Here is a 16,273-nt window from a genome sequence, read left to right as displayed (position 1 = left end):
GCAAGGATTCGCCTTTGGACTCCCTTTCTGTGTGCCAAATTTCAAGGCGATCGGAGTACGCGTTTGCTTGTTATAGCAATTTTTGCAAGTGTGCGAAAAGACGAAGAAGAAGAAGAAAAAAAAACGAAGAAAAAAAAACGAAACTTTGGCAGCTCGTATCTCGAAAATGGCTGGAGCGATTTCCTTCAAATTTGGAATGTAGACTCCCTTGGCTGGCGGGCAACTGTGTAGCAAATTTGGTTCCAATCAGATAAGTGATCACCGAGATACAAAGGTATGAAAATGACGTTTTCGTTCTTTCTGTCAATATACTCACGGTGTGGCGCGCCGGCTTCTTGGGCCGCACGACACACTATCGTGTGTCTTGATCTTGGTGTAAAACAGTTTATTTCTCTAAAATGGTTTGTGCATAAAGGCCTGATTTTTAGTTGATGTACATGATTGTGTTCACATATAATGTGGTGTTAAATAGTTGTGAAATCAAAACAGTCATTCAAGAAATGGCCACAGTGATTTTAATAACAATTATTAGTCTTAATGATATTATGCTTAACCCTAGCTATTTTGAAGGCCACATAGCCACACGGTTTTTTCACAGCTTGGTTCTTTTTGCAAGGTTGTCACTTCTGTACAAGTCCCAAATGGCTGCAGCTGTAGGCCAACTTTGCATGGGATTAATCTATTTTCTTTTCTACTGGAATATGTAGCAAAATGGTCATGTTTAACAATTTTCTGGAACATTCTCATATTAAAAATTTATCACAAAGACTGACCACTGTAGTAGAGTGTATGTGGTAAATAGCCAAAAACTGGTTTTGGGACTTACAGTAGTTTACTGTTTAATTTGTATTTTCTGCACTTTGATAAATGAAGACAGCACATTACCATATATATACAAATTTTTGAAGGATGCAAATTTTGTGAATTTCACAGTTGCTTGGCTGTCTGTAAAATTTTCGTCCTCTAAAATTAACAATAAAGATTGGCTCAATGCTATATAATCTTAGTGAAAATGAGTATGCATACTGTAATTATATCATCTGTATATTAAGGATCATGGAAGTTTAGGATCTTCTTCTATTATATCAATTTTATAACTATTTATTATGCTCTGCCCCACTTATAAGTCTCAGATGGTCTGCATCACTCGATTTTATTCACATGCAGATATCATTGGTAAGTTGAGTAGTTTTGGATAACCATTGCTATCACATTCTGTGCAGCACAATAGTAAGGAGTGTATAAGTGCTGTAGAACATAATAAAAGTAGTAAAATCCTTAGAAGAGTTATCCTACTGCTCAGCTCAGAAGGCTGAAGGTCCCTTGAAGGCCCTTAGGCCTTAGCTAAGAACGGCCATGCACCACCACCCATAGAATCAAGAAAGAGCTCTCAATCTGTCAATCCTTACCATGTCTGGACCTGGTGAGTTTTCCTGTGTTGAGTCAAATTAAGCCGCAGGCTCCACTCCTGGTGGTGCCCTTCCGTCAATTCCTTTAAGTTTCAGCCTTGCTGAAACTTAAAGGAATTGACGGAAGGAATTGATCTATTTCAAAAGCAATTGATCTATTCCTTTAACAAAATCATGATCCTACGTCAATTCCTTCAATTTCAGCAGTTATCAAGTTTTTTTTGTGTAAGAACAAAAAAATATGTTAGTCCAGTACTCCATTCCAGTGTTCCAGTCCAGCAGTCCAGTCCAGTGATGAGTTACACCTGTGCTCCATCTTTGTACATTTTTAAGTGTTCTAGAAAATTCTAGAGTTACCATTGCTAGAACTGATATGAGCTGTAATTGTATGAATTGCGTAGATTTATGGTAGGGTGTTGCTGGCTTGCATTTAGGCCAACTTATATAATTAATTTTTAGTTTGTCATCCCTGTCCATGCTGCTGTGTGTTCTTTACCATAATAATAATTTTGGGACCATTGAAATTGGTGACTGAACTATGTATTTGATGAACTATTTTGCTTTTTTCCACCTATTTTTCTTTCCAGCAATTCTTTTATTTTTCACCAATTATACTCCACATTTTGCTCAAAAACTGTCAATTTTACTTAGCATTAATCTTTGTCAATCAACTCGACTATTAAAAGTGCATTGCTACAATTTTACCTTAATGTGAGTGTTCTATTAGAGTATCTCAATTTCCACTTGCTTTAAATTATGATATATAGCAAGAAGCTAGCTATTATTGCTTAATATGTGTGACTCTGTACTATTAGACTTCAACAAGTTTGATCTTAAATTTGACTGAAAATGTGGTTTCTAAATCCCCAGTGCCATGTTCATGTCCTGTAGAGACCTTGTTCTACAAGGCAATACAAAGCATGACAAATACACTAATGCATGAGTATTTAAATGCACACTAACAGCCATATCTATTGAATATAGAGTTAGGGGTGGGAATTTATATCATGAAACCATGATATTCTAATAAAACAATACTAGTATTGTAAAAATTCTTGGAAATGATATTATTGTGCTATCATAATAACCATGGTGTTCTCCATAAATACTGTAAAGTAAATATCCGTATATTCGTAGTAAACATGGTGGGACATTGCACCACTGCCATTGTAGTTCCAGGAAAGGAATAATCCAGATTGTAGATCCAGGGAAGGACCTATAGAGGGTATATTATGTGGAAAGTTTTAAAGATCGAGATACTCTAATAGAGCAGTCAAGTATACTCTAATAGTGCATTCATGCAAATATGAAAGTATTAACAGATTTGTCAAATGTCAATGTGATAAGGAACTTTATAGAAATGATGTATAAAGTGCTGGTTTTTAATTGAGGAAGAAATATTTCTACAGCAGACATTGTAGCATTTATGATGCAAAGCTGAGTATGAACTTCTATTGCTATATAGTCTACAGCTTTTTAGTCATACATGGGAATAGATAGCTATCTTTATCATGTACTTGGGTGTACAAAATACATCCTCACTACACTTAGTTGTATATAGTTAAATATCTGGTGTTTGTACTTCCATGCATATGATGTATAGTTCATGTATCACTGCTTGAAGGTTCTTAGTTTACTAATTTGTTAAGATGCCTTACTGTAGTTATACTGATAGTAAAGTGTCAGTAAACTTAAGTATATGGAACATAATTATTTTACTAAGTTTTAAACTCTCAGTAAAACATCAGTGAATGCGGGTTTACTGAAAAACTACTAAAATAACAAACAATTAACTGTTCCATATACTGGGGATATACCACTGTAGTAAACTAAGATACTTCAAGCAGTGTATATATGTACGTATGCTATTAATTGTTGCATATCCATATCATGCTGCTGCAAGTTATGTTACTTGTGTAGGTAGATGGTAGAGTGCCTGTCAAAATATGAAAAGAAGATCATGATAATTAGTAATATTGAGATAGTAAAAATTCAATACCGCTCAACCCTATACAGAGTGAGGAGTAATAGGCTTGTTTCTGCTAATATAAATTTGAAGGCTAACTATGTTAGAGTATCTTGATCATCACATGCTCTTCCCCTAACAATTAATGTATAATTATTGTATTGCATGTGACTGTTGTATCTCTCAATCTTTTGTGAACTTGTAATTGATAAGAAATGATGTAATTGCATTGATTCTGCCCCTCCCCTGTGTATAGTCTTCGCTAGCAAAGTTGACACAGTAAGGAATCATAAGGAAATGTTTCTGGTTGATGTGGCCATCCCGGGTAACTCAAGACTGTCATGGAAAACAAGACAAATTTGTTGATCTTGAGATTAAATCCCAAGCTATCAATTATCGTCTGAAAAGTGAAGTATCCATTACACTTCGTTGTCAGCTATGTTACACAGCAGTACGAATCAATAACTGTTCAAAAAGCACCTCTGCAACCAAAGTATATAGCCACTATGAAAAATATGGATGATCTCCGTTATGAAGGGAAGCCATCATGTGCTACCACCAAATCAACACTTTTCGCTGTCAGCAAGAAAAATATGGATGATCTCCATTATGAATGGAAGCCATCATGTGCTACTGCCAAATCAACACTTTTCACTGTCAGCAAAGATGAATGGGACACAAAGGAGGACACTGGTAAGTCCGTGAAGAATGCATTGTACGTACTGCAGTATGCCAAAAGGCACCTCTCAGGGTGAAGTGATGTCGATCAGTGAAAAAATCAAGCCCGTAGTCTTAGCTGTTATTGAGTTATGCTTGTCTGAAGGCATCATCAGGCAGTTAGTCAATAGAAATTCCATTAAAAATTTTTTTAAATTTCGTAGCAACTTGTTGAAAGCATTTCGGGTCAACCTGAAGGCTTGTTCGAGCTTCGTTTTTCCTGCCTCATTGTTGCCTGGGAAAAGTAAGGCTGGTTTTTGGGTGGTGTTTTTTCATAGGCCATGCTTACTCCTTTGTGGTCCCTACTATACAGTACAATCATACTGTATGATGTTACTGTGCTAAAATTTTAATAATAAAATAACTCATATCAAGACATATGATAGTTCACCACCCAGTCCAAGCAGCGCACCACACCATGCCATGGTGCATGTTCCTATATTTCCTAACAGAAAGAACAATAAATTCATGTGTATGTAATTTTCGCTATGAAGATTCCCTCCACCTCCAGTACTGTAAGTCTGTATACCAAATTTGAGAATAGTTTTTTCCCAGAATTCCAGCCTGCATGAGATTTAATTGAGCCTTCAAAAATTGGCTTAATCTCTTCGTTTCTTTACTCTCACACACTTCCAAAGCTGCTATAAAATGTAAACGTGTTATCCAGTTGCCTTGTATTCTAGGTAACAAGCTTGTTTGAATACAATAAGAGTGATTGTATGTAAAATAACATTGACATGTTGTTACACCTACAGGTTATGGGAAAAAAAAGCTTTTTATCCTGTGTTATTGTTATTGTGATTATTTGGTCCCCATAGTGGAATAGCATTTACAGAATTACAAACTCATTAAATTAGTACTTAATAAAATTACAATAGCTAAAATCAATTGATAATGTTGTGCATATTATGTATTATTACAAAAATAATTATGTGTGTGTTTGTTTACATAATATACATGATTGATCGATTCGCTGTAGTAATTATTTAAACTGGTGTGATTATTGCATTTCTCCCCAGAAGTATCACCTATTGTGACTATGCAGAAACAGTAATTTTATCCTTTAACTTCATTTGCATGAAGCTATAGCAGACAATATACATATCATGGAGTGCATATACTTAGCTGACAGTATAGTTGTATAACTGGATGTGTTTTGAAAGATGAAATTTGTGAATGTCTGTACATGTCAGTTCAGTGATATAAATTTGTTACCATCATTTTACCAGGGCCGGCATTATTGGATTTAGCTCCTGTGTGCAATTAATGAAGACTCCAATTGGTTGAAGCTTGAAGACATTACTCATCTACTGCTGTAACAGTAGCTAGCATTTAGCTTTATAGTTACTGACTATTAGTTTTGAACAGTTATCTTGTATGTATAAAATGTGATCATTTGGTAGTTGTAATTTACTAATGCTGTATCTGGCTACTTATGTATAGTATGATTACACAGAGATTGATGGAGTACCGTATAGAGAGAAACTTTGACGGGGGTAAACTTTGGCGAATAGCAAGCTAAATCGCATTTGGCGAAATAAACTTTGGCGAATACAGTAGCTATGAAGAGGCGCTACGAGTAATTGGCCGGTTAAATTTTGGCGAATTTGTGGCGAATCGCCAAATTTGCCAAAGTTTCCCTCTATAAGGTATGCACATGTTGAGTTGGATCCTCAAAAACATTTAATAACTCATAGAATCAAGGGGTAGCCAACGCCTTGGGACTCTCGTACACCTATCTGAGAAATCCAATTATAAATACATGAAATATTTATTGAAATAATACAGAAATACGTTTTGAAATACTTAAATATTGGGACTCTCGTACACCATGTTGGGTTTTTACGTGGGCGCTGGCTACTCCTTGTCATAGATGCAATTATACACAAACTTGAAATGTGGCTCATTTGTAGCACGTACAGCTTGACCCACTAAAAATATTTCAAAATCTTTTCGTCCAAATGTCTGGCACAATATTTACAGTCAATCAAAATTTTCACCATACATTTCTATGGGAAAGCCATAAAAGTGCAGTATCCATTACAACCTCCTCCTAAGCTTGTAATGAAGCCAAACCTATCATGTCTGTTGTTGACACTTTTACTGCCACCACTGATCATCTGGTTGGCTGAAATGTTAATTTTCTTGAGAAAAAATCCACTTTTCATTTTTAGCTGTGTTTCAGGATCCAGCTCAGCTTGTACATACTTATAAGAGCATGGTACACATCTGGGATATAAACTAGTTAAACCACACCTGCATTTGTAGGATATCTTTAATGTTTTCACAAGTATTCAGGCTTCTATTATGTTTAACACATTATGCCAGGATAATAACAGATGCCTATCCATAAGTATTGAAAGCTTTTTTGTCACTTTTTGTCTTGAAGATCCTGATGGCTGTCATTGGCTGGTCTCTAACTATAGTATGTTTGCGTTGAGCTGAATCCTCAAAACCATTTAATAATTCACGGATGCAATTACACACGATCTTGAAATTTGGCTCATTTGTAGTACTGCTTGATCCGCTAAAAATATTTCAAAATCTTGTTGTTCAAATGTTTGATAAAATATTTACGGCCAATCAAAATTTTCACAATACATTTCCTGTGGAGAAGCCATGTGTACAGTGTCCATTAGAGCCCTTTCCCGAACTTGTAATGGAGCCAAACCGTACGTGTCTGTTGTTGACACCTTTGCTGTTACCAATAATCATCTGGTTGGCAGAAATGTTAACTCTGTTGAGTAAAAATCCACTTTAAATTTTTAGCTGTTTTTCAGGGTTCAGCTCAATGTGAACATACTATATAATAACACGGTGCACATAAAACTGCTATCAAGAGTTCCAGTAACTATACCTCTCCTTATTAGCTGCAGTATAAGTTTCATTGAAACTCAAAGATAAGTTGTTTTAAACTAATCAGAATGTATTGAATTATGGCACAGGGAAGAAAAAACTGAGGTACAATATCATCTACAATTTTTTTCTTTAGATTAGGTTCTAGCAGACAACTCTATCAGAAACAATTTTAGTAGCTTTAGCCCTTAAATGTTCTTAGCCCTTGAGCATGGACAAGAGCATGCTCTGTTTTTAAACATAAGTCTTCTGATAATATTATAACCATGCAAAAACAGCCAAACTATATAAAAAAAGGTGCAGCCTTCGAAAAGCCTGCATGAGAAAGGTGAGAAATGAAAGATGGCAGCCATGAAATAGTTGTAATGATAATAAATTTTAACAATGGCTTTATGCATAAAAAGTTTAACATCATGAAATGGCTGCTACCTTTTTTACCCGAAGGCCACATCTTTTATACAGCTTGGTTGTTTTACGTGGATTTCATTTCTTTCAGTCTATACAATAATATGCAAACTAAACCAATCATAAACTGGCTTTGAGGTTTGTCTTCACACAGATCATTGTTCTTCCTATCTACAGATGCAATGAAGATGACATAAGATAAACTAGACTAGTGCTCTACCAATAAAGAAAATACATACCAATCCAACTCAGGATACCAAAGCCAATTTATATTAACACAGTTTTGTGCATACTTGTTCATGGCTATAATAAATTTGCAATAATATCTGCTCAGTGTGCTGGATGATGATATAATACTTATTTACATACTAACCAGTGAGCATTTGACTGATTTAAAAATAGTGCCAATTTTTTGCAATCAAAGATGGAACACAGTTTGATGCATAGTTAAGGGTTTGGATATGAACATACTGAGTTAATCATAAGATGATAGCTAAGAATCTAATTCACCATACATGAATATGGCATAAAATTAATGTATCCTTTACTCTTTTTATTTATTCATTTATTAAGGCTTTACAGCACAAGTTTTGAAGGTCTGTAGGAAGCCTGGTCGTACAGCCTGTTTATTAAACGTGTTAGCTACGTATATTAAGAAAAATTGCAAAAGGAGAAAATCCATGACTAGACCTAGACAGCCTCACCATCCGATTTGTGCTTGAATGCTTACAGGAGTGTGCCAAGCAGTTAGGATGATTCCTCCTGTAAATTTTATGTATATGCATCTATAGGAACTCTAGAGAGTGACTTATTATCTCTAAGTACCACATGTGGAACCACGTGGACATTAGCTACTTTATTTTAGTTTCTCATAATTTTTTTTATAATTTCTAAAATTTTCTTGACATAAGTATAGTAGATAGCTACTAGTGGCCTCTTCCATGGACAAACTGGGATATAGTCTGGAATCCATTTCAATGAATGTTTGTTTGTACTGAATGTATGTGTATGGCTACCAACTTGTATCACTACCTACTACAGATGCCCAACAAAATCCTCTACATTACTTACTTGAATTACACAACCAGCTAACACCCTGCTCTGTACAACCACTATGACCAATTATCCTTTATTTGGTGTATGTTTAGACCCTTTACATTACTATATTAGGAAGTGGGAGAGGATATAACAATTATCTGCTTTTTACTTGTGGGTAAACTTACAGCCTCAACTATAGCTACATGTACAGCATACTACATTATAATATCTATAAATGCAGTGGTGGTACCGATGAGAAAACAAGTAAAGCCACGATGAGTAACTACTTTCTGTTTACTCTGCTAACACTGATCAGTGGATCACAGCTTGATATCAGTAATGGTAAGTACATGAAGTAATGGGTATTAACTACAGCAGGAAAATCATTTAAAGTAGAGTATAACTACAAGCGTAGTTTTATATTTGTGCTGTTATAAATACACGTGGATGGACACTTATATACATATAAGGTATATGTGTTCTTGTATGTACTTCTCTGGCTTTTAGCTACGCATACAGTTACTGTTTGTACAATAATTTTGCTCTCTGTATAGTAGCACCAGATTCCTATTGGGTCTATCAGTCTAACCAATATAACAGTAGTCTGCCATATCTGCAAGATAGTAGATGCAGTGCAACAAGAGATGATAAGATCGACAGCAATAATGATAGCAGTCAAAGAAATTCAATGCTGTTGAATTGTTCACAACCATCAGCTCTGTTTGATGGAAGTATTGGTAGATACATTCCTAATTTACCAGAAACTAGTGACTTACTAAAACACTACACATGGCAGAAATCAATCACTCCTAATCCATTTGTTGCAATGAAATATATACAGCCACTAGTAGAGCTTACTAACATTACATTGTATTTATATAAAGAAGAAAGACTAAACATACACCTTCCTGTTATTAGTGTGTGTACATCTACTTCACAAAATTTCTCACAATGTGATGATGTTGAGATATCACCAAGACATCAGTTTAATGATGGTGTGGTAGCTTGGCCAGTGACACTCCTCACACCTGCAAGATCAGTAACATTCTTAAATATTTCCTTTCAGTATGAACTTGAGACTGTTCACCAGTGGATATTCCTTAGTGAAGTGAGAGTGCGACAGAGGCAAGGTACATGTACACACATACCTATATACAGAAACAATACACATCTGTATGCCAGACTGTATGACATAAAAATTAAAAGTTTGGATGACAGACAACAATTATAGTAGAGCGGCTAAGCAACAAATTTTGATGAAATTGTTCACTTTGTGATAAAAACACCAAATTTTCTGTGGAAATTGAGTAAGGTATACTAGATCATTTGAGATATGGTGCAATGTCAAAATCATTGCCTTAGGACATGTTTTGAAACTTTAAAATTAAGTTATAAACCCATTTATAACTGGTCAGGAAACCATACAAATGCATTTGAAATTTTCATTTTTGCTTAAATAACGTGAATGTAACTCAAATTTACAGGTGTAATCAGAAAATCTTTCAAAATGTGGTAAAATAACCTGTTTTTAAGTACTTCTAATGGAACAATTATTTCAGTGTTAAAAGTACAAACACGATCCAATAGAAATAATATATTGTACATCTATGGCTTCACATACTATGACCCCTCTGTGCTTCTTAACATGGCAAGTTAATGACCTGGATGGGAACCTCCTTTTATCAGCTTTTGGATATGGTCATCTCTTGCTTGGCTATTCAGATGTAAAGTTTCAGTATTTTACTAGTGAGACAGCTCAGAACACTTTTTATGGCTTCCCCGATACATTTTCTATTGATTTTACTTTTCAGGTTGTTTGAGCATGATATGATTGGTAATTTTAATGGCACTGTATCTAATATGAAATAGTATGAATTAAGCAAATTTTGCACCAAGTTTGGTACTTTTATCAAAAAGTGAATGATTTTTTCACTGAGCCGCTCTACTAATTAATGTCTTTTTTGTTATGATCAAAGATCAAATTGGATGTAAACTATTGTTAGGCCTGCATCAAATACCCCAGCATAATAAAAAGCATAATAGGCTGAAGTGCTATGCCAGAATAATGCTGGAATATTAGGTGGATATTTCAAACTATGAAGTATGGAGCCAGCACAGCAGCTGAAGGCTTTGCCTTTTGCTTTGCTTTGTGTGTTGTCTGTATTCTATACATGTACATAGACATAAGGTATTTACATAATCAAGTACATGTATTGGTACATGCATGCATGCAATGCTCTACACACATAGCTCCACAGATTACTATCACTCCTACTGGGTATGGCATAGCAGGTAGACCGCTAGTACTCAGATGTAGCTTTCCACCAACAAATCAAACCGTCAACATAACATGGATCTTCACTAATACCAACAGTGAGGAAAATACTGTGACACTAGCTGAATACACTACTCTAACACCCAGTAATGGATATGGAGAATTCACCATTCCTAACTTTCAGTCTCGGCATTCTGGTAATTACAGATGTTTGATCCTTGTGTTAAATGGTGATATTGTGCTGGAAGAGATTAGCAGCATTGAGAGGACTGTCAAAATAGCAGGTGATATAATTATGAATGTAACTATGTATTTTAATACAACTTAACTTTAGAAAAAACTATAGCCAGCATTTGTAAACAGCAAATGATCTAAGACGTCATCGCACATGTTGCATTTGCTGCAATGTGAAAAACTGCTTTTGTTTACTTACTGTAGTTCCTCCCACCCTATCACACCCTCCACAAAATGTGACTACCTACACAAACTCGCTGGCATTCTTTCAGTGTGGTATCAGTAATGAGACCTTCCCACCTGCCAATGTTGAATGGTTTAAAGGATCAGAAGTACTGAACATTGATGATGATAACCTCTTTGTTTCACCCAACAATAATACTTTGATAATACATTCCAGCACTAGTGCAGATGAAGGGGAATATCACTGCCAAGCACTGAATGATGTTGGGTCAGTCACAAGTGATGATGTAACCCTGACAGTGATAGACCAATCTTCTGGTGGTATGTATGTATGTATGTACTGTATGATTGTATGTATGTATGTATGTATGTATGTATGTATGTATGTATGCATGCATGCAGTGGGTGTGTGTGCATGCGTGCGTGCGTGCGTGCGTGCGTGCGTACGTACGTACGTACGCATGTATGTATGTATGTATGTACCTATAGGTATATATAAAATGCATTGTTTTTGGCCTTATTAGTTGTGTTAATTGCATACGCTGTATAGCTGCTACATTGGAAATAAAATAATGCAGTTTAAAACATTTAGTAGAATTGCATGCTGACATTGTTAACTTTGTTGTGTTCATTCAGATGATCCTCCAGGTGTTGTAACAAATATATCAGTTCAGCCAGTTAGCCAGACACAGGTCAGAGTGAAATGGTACCCACCAAAACTTTTAATTTTTTATCCTCACTCACTACAGTACAGGGTAAGTATATAAATTTCATGCTTGTTGTTGTAATGCTTCTACAGCTGCTCCAATTCTATTTTTGGATATAATTACAATAATAGAATCATCACTAATAAAAAAATATAGATATCACGATCAGTTGAGTCATACGTATAACAGTGAATATTGTGGAAGAATAATAATGACAAATCAACACTTCATCAGCTTTTATTCTATGATTCAAAATGTATAGCTACTTTGAATTGTACTTATTTGTTGAATTCATGGTAGGGGTTTTATTAAATTTATTGGATGTTGCTGATTTAGAGGCTGTTCGAATTCATAAAGCTTTATACACTTACAGTTTCGTTGTTGCAGATTTATTGGGATGATGTTGAAGATGGCGCATCACTTAGTGTAGAAAATGCAAGACAGTTTTCAGAGTTGCTACCTTCATCACAAACTGACTACCTTGTCAAAGATCTCAACCAAGCATACAAACTTTCAATCATTATTGTTGCTTATTTTTACACTGAGAAGGGTAAAGCAAGTCAATCAGTAAGAGGCCGCACTTATGGCAATGGTAAGTGTACAAAAAGATATTCTATTAATTATGAATTAATAACTATTATTTTATCATGCAGTCCCAGTAGAACTACCTGGCTCTGTTTCAGTCACACGTTCTAATAACAACAGAACAATTGAAGTGAGATGGAATACGATAGTTCCCAATCGTGGTCAAGGTGAAGGAGATGTGTATCGATATGATATTAGATATTATAAATGTGGAGAGCAAGATAATGCAATAATCATTGATGGAGACCATCCCCCAGCGATGTCCGACCAACAGATGAAGACCATTCCTAATGTAGACCCTGATACTGAGTATAGTGTACAAGTCAGAGTGATTGTGTTGATACAGAGTGAACCTGATGTGAGGTTTGGAGTTGGCAGATGGTCTGGAGATGTTTGCAAGGACTCCACTGGTAATAATGTTTTATTGTATACATTTAATAGCATCTATTAGTGTTGTTTTGTGTGCTAAATGAAACATGTATCTACGTATTCAAAATTTGCATGCTCAATTACCATAGTGATTAGGCTCTCTTTTCATTAATTTTGTAAACATGCTGTAATCATTCACAAAAGCACTGTGGCAGAAAGATTTTGTTATGGTCTTTTACTTTTTACATGCAGCACCTATGGAGGATAATGACACAGCTGCAGGGTATCTCACTTTTATTTTGGGCAGTCTGGCAGCTTTGTTTGTTATCGGATTCACTGTTACTGTAATATGTATCACTGTGTTGCTACGATGGAGGAAGAGAAGGTGAAATGATACATCACACACAATGACCATCACATCCTGTAGATTATGCAGATGTAGCAGATGTACATGTAATCATATGTATGTACATGTGTGCTGTCTAAACATAAAATTATTTCATTATTGTAACATACAGTAATGTTAGTCACTTCCTAAGATATTTTGCAGTATAATAAATGCAGTTAGTGTGTAGCCATATTTGGTTACAGGTTGACACTAAAGTGCAATAACATCAGAACCCACAGTGAAAACATGAACACATCAGTCACACTATCAGTTTCAATTTCCACCAATGTGGACATCAACCATTCAAATGGGGTACAAGATGTAGAGATGACTGTTAACCCATCTTATGGTGTTATTGAACAATTGATATAACAAAAAATCCTTGGTATATTAATTCTGAATATTAAATGCATTTTTTCCCGTTCGAGTAATGTAGCTAGAAATGTACAGTAAATGAATACTTCAACATGAATTATTGCATCATATAAAAATAGTCTGATTTAATTTGTACAATTAAGAAATGAGGTACGTATATAAAATACTGTAATGTAAAAAAACTCCTTCCTCATAAACAAGAGTTCATAATATTTGTATGGGGGAGAGTGTCTACCTGCCAGTATGGCCTGTACATACACACTGCTGCAAGTTCATTTTTGATCATATGTACACCACTAGCCTGATTCTACTGATAACAAAGAACTGTTGATAGGTGATGATTGCATGGCATTGATAAGGTCAAGCCTTTCTTCTAGAGAAGCCTGGGGTGTTACTTGCAGCAGTGTGTTTGCTGAATGTACTCCAGTTAGACACTTGTCCCCCATACAAATATTTTTTATGAACTTTTTTTTATATATGATACTTCAATAAGTAAGTAAAGACATTGCATTTTGCTTGATGTGCAGCCTAGTGAAGTTTAGTCATACATGTATGTACCTGTAGCTATGCAAATACATCTGTTAACTTATAAACATTTTTAAGGTGCTCAATAATAGTGGAGTGATCTCATGGGTAACACCTAAATGATTTAATTCCCTCATGCTCATGCAGACTTAATATTATATTAATCAAACCCATATAGTAAACAAACATCAAAATCTCTATAATTATGTGCAGTTCAAAGTTTTCAGCTGTATACAATATTATTCTCCCTTATCACTATTGTGGTAACTGATAGATTCAATCTGTAATGCAATTTGTCATTTTGCAAGCTCAGCTGTACATAGTGGTAATGATCTACATATAGATTTTACACTGTGGGCAAACATTTGTAATTATCTACCATACATTGCAGACATCAAACATAATGACATCAGGTTTTTCACTAATCAGCAAAGCAGCATTCTTATTACAAACTTAGAGACTTGCGAATATCAGGTTTACTGGCATGTACATATAGCTAGCAAAATTTGAGCTACTGGCTCAAAGCCTGCACACTGTATACATGCAGCAAAGAATTGATATTCACAACAATACAAAGCAAATGTTACACATATTAGATAGTTCACACAACACTATATGTACATGATAAGCGCTGTAAACACACAGACAGTTAAATATCTGTTTTTAGTGCTATTCTGCAATAGGTTGCTGTTATATACATGTAACCTTTATATCACAAATGCGATATCTACGCAACAAAGCAACCAAAAAAGATAGAATTAATCTGGGAGCATACACTATATATGATTACTACAGAATTACTAATTGCTAAGATTATAACTGCCCCACTACATGTAGCTATAAGGCAATACGTGTGTGTACATGTCTTGTCCATTAACAGGCATGAGTTGGCCAGGCTCCAAGTATTGCCTTTTAACTCTGGCTTCACTGGGGATCTATAATAATATTAATAGAGCTGAATAGTAATGTGTACATTACCCCACTTGTCACACCTAACCCGAAGCCCTTAAGCTAGCTCCATTCAATACTAATCATGTGATGGGAACAAATTGCATTACTAAACTATAACTAATGATATACAGACTGTACCTGACTGAGGTACATGAAATAAATGGCTATCGTATGCAAGAAGTGACATGTCATTGAGAGCAATTCACAGTGATTCACATGCCATAGACTCACTGTGAAAAAAGAAGGATATAAGATGGTATTTCCAGTGGCTTATTGAATACAAAAAAGCTTGGTATAACCTGTATTATACTAACAATCTCATGTAAGACTTCAGTTAATGTGTTAAATATACTGAAACCATATATGCGATGGTATAGTGTGGGCATTATATTAGATATAAGCTATTTGAGGTAATGTGGTAAATAAACTGAAACCGGACATGACTAAAACACGGAACGGACTGGGAAAACGGACTAGCAAACGGACTGGAAAGAACTTGCCTGAAAACGTTTTTTGGCCATAGAAATTCACTGTATAGGTGCTAGAAAGAATATAACACGCAACAACGACCTGAAACAAACCTCTGAACTGCTTTGAACACGATGTCGAAGTTTGCTCAAGCCGATATTAAGCCCTGCGCTTAAAGATAGTCTGAAATTAAATTCATTTTGTGTTTAATTAAAAGCGCACTTTCGTTTCGCATGTGTAAACAAGACAAGACACAAGTGTTAAGACACTATGTTACTTGGAATTCATGGTCTGGTTAATTGCTGCAATTAGTTTGACGGCTGATCTTCAGTTTTACAGGTGACAGCTCGTGACAGGTAGGCTTCGTGGCGGCTACGTTGTATTTAATCAGCTGGCAAGAAACTGGCTACTACAAATACAGTCTGTGATACTTTGTTTGCTTAAACTGTAGCTAACCGACAACTTCGCTGTCACAGGCGCTCAAACTGGCAGACTGGCGCTTTGTAAATTATCTCAGGGTAGTAATGGTGGCTCGAGCACACGTTTAGAGGTTTATTTAAGGCTGTTGTTACGTGTTATATTCTTTGTAGCAGTGATTTAGTGAGTTTCTATGGCAAAAAAAACGTTTTCAGGGGAGTTCCTTCCAGTCCGTTTGTGAGTCCGTTTTCCCAGTCCGTTCCGTGTTTTAGTCATGTCCACTGAAACCATATATGCAATAGTATAGTATGGATTATACTAAAGTATGAAATGAGTATAATACAGGATTTATATTAAGGCTTATTTGTATCCAATAAGCCACTGGAAATACCATATTATATCCCA

At 35.4% G+C, this 16,273-nt stretch overlaps 1 protein-coding gene across 2 annotated transcripts; it reads left to right on the top strand.

Moving 5' to 3' along the window:
- Nucleotides 1–8,631: 8,631 nt before the first annotated feature.
- Nucleotides 8,632–13,585, top strand: LOC136254948 (uncharacterized). Of its 2 annotated transcripts, none has more exons than XM_066047675.1 (9): nt 8,632–8,733; nt 8,949–9,521; nt 10,642–10,950; nt 11,105–11,404; nt 11,720–11,838; nt 12,178–12,382; nt 12,444–12,785; nt 12,997–13,129; nt 13,336–13,585. In XM_066047675.1, the coding sequence occupies exons 1-9, from the start codon at nt 8,667–8,669 to the stop codon at nt 13,502–13,504; spliced, it is 2,217 nt and encodes a 738-aa protein (XP_065903747.1). In that variant the 5' UTR covers nt 8,632–8,666; the 3' UTR covers nt 13,505–13,585. The 2 variants fall into 2 exon arrangements, with proteins under 2 accessions (XP_065903747.1, XP_065903739.1); XM_066047667.1 differs by having other exon boundaries at nt 8,633–8,733; nt 8,946–9,521.
- Nucleotides 13,586–16,273: the final 2,688 nt, after the last annotated feature.

This window comes from Dysidea avara, chromosome 1 (assembly GCF_963678975.1).
Source record: "Dysidea avara chromosome 1, odDysAvar1.4, whole genome shotgun sequence".
In the NCBI taxonomy this organism is placed as follows: Eukaryota; Metazoa; Porifera; class Demospongiae; order Dictyoceratida; family Dysideidae; genus Dysidea; species Dysidea avara.
Note: the sequence above shows the minus strand (reverse complement) of the source record. Positions and strands in the feature narration are given on the sequence as shown.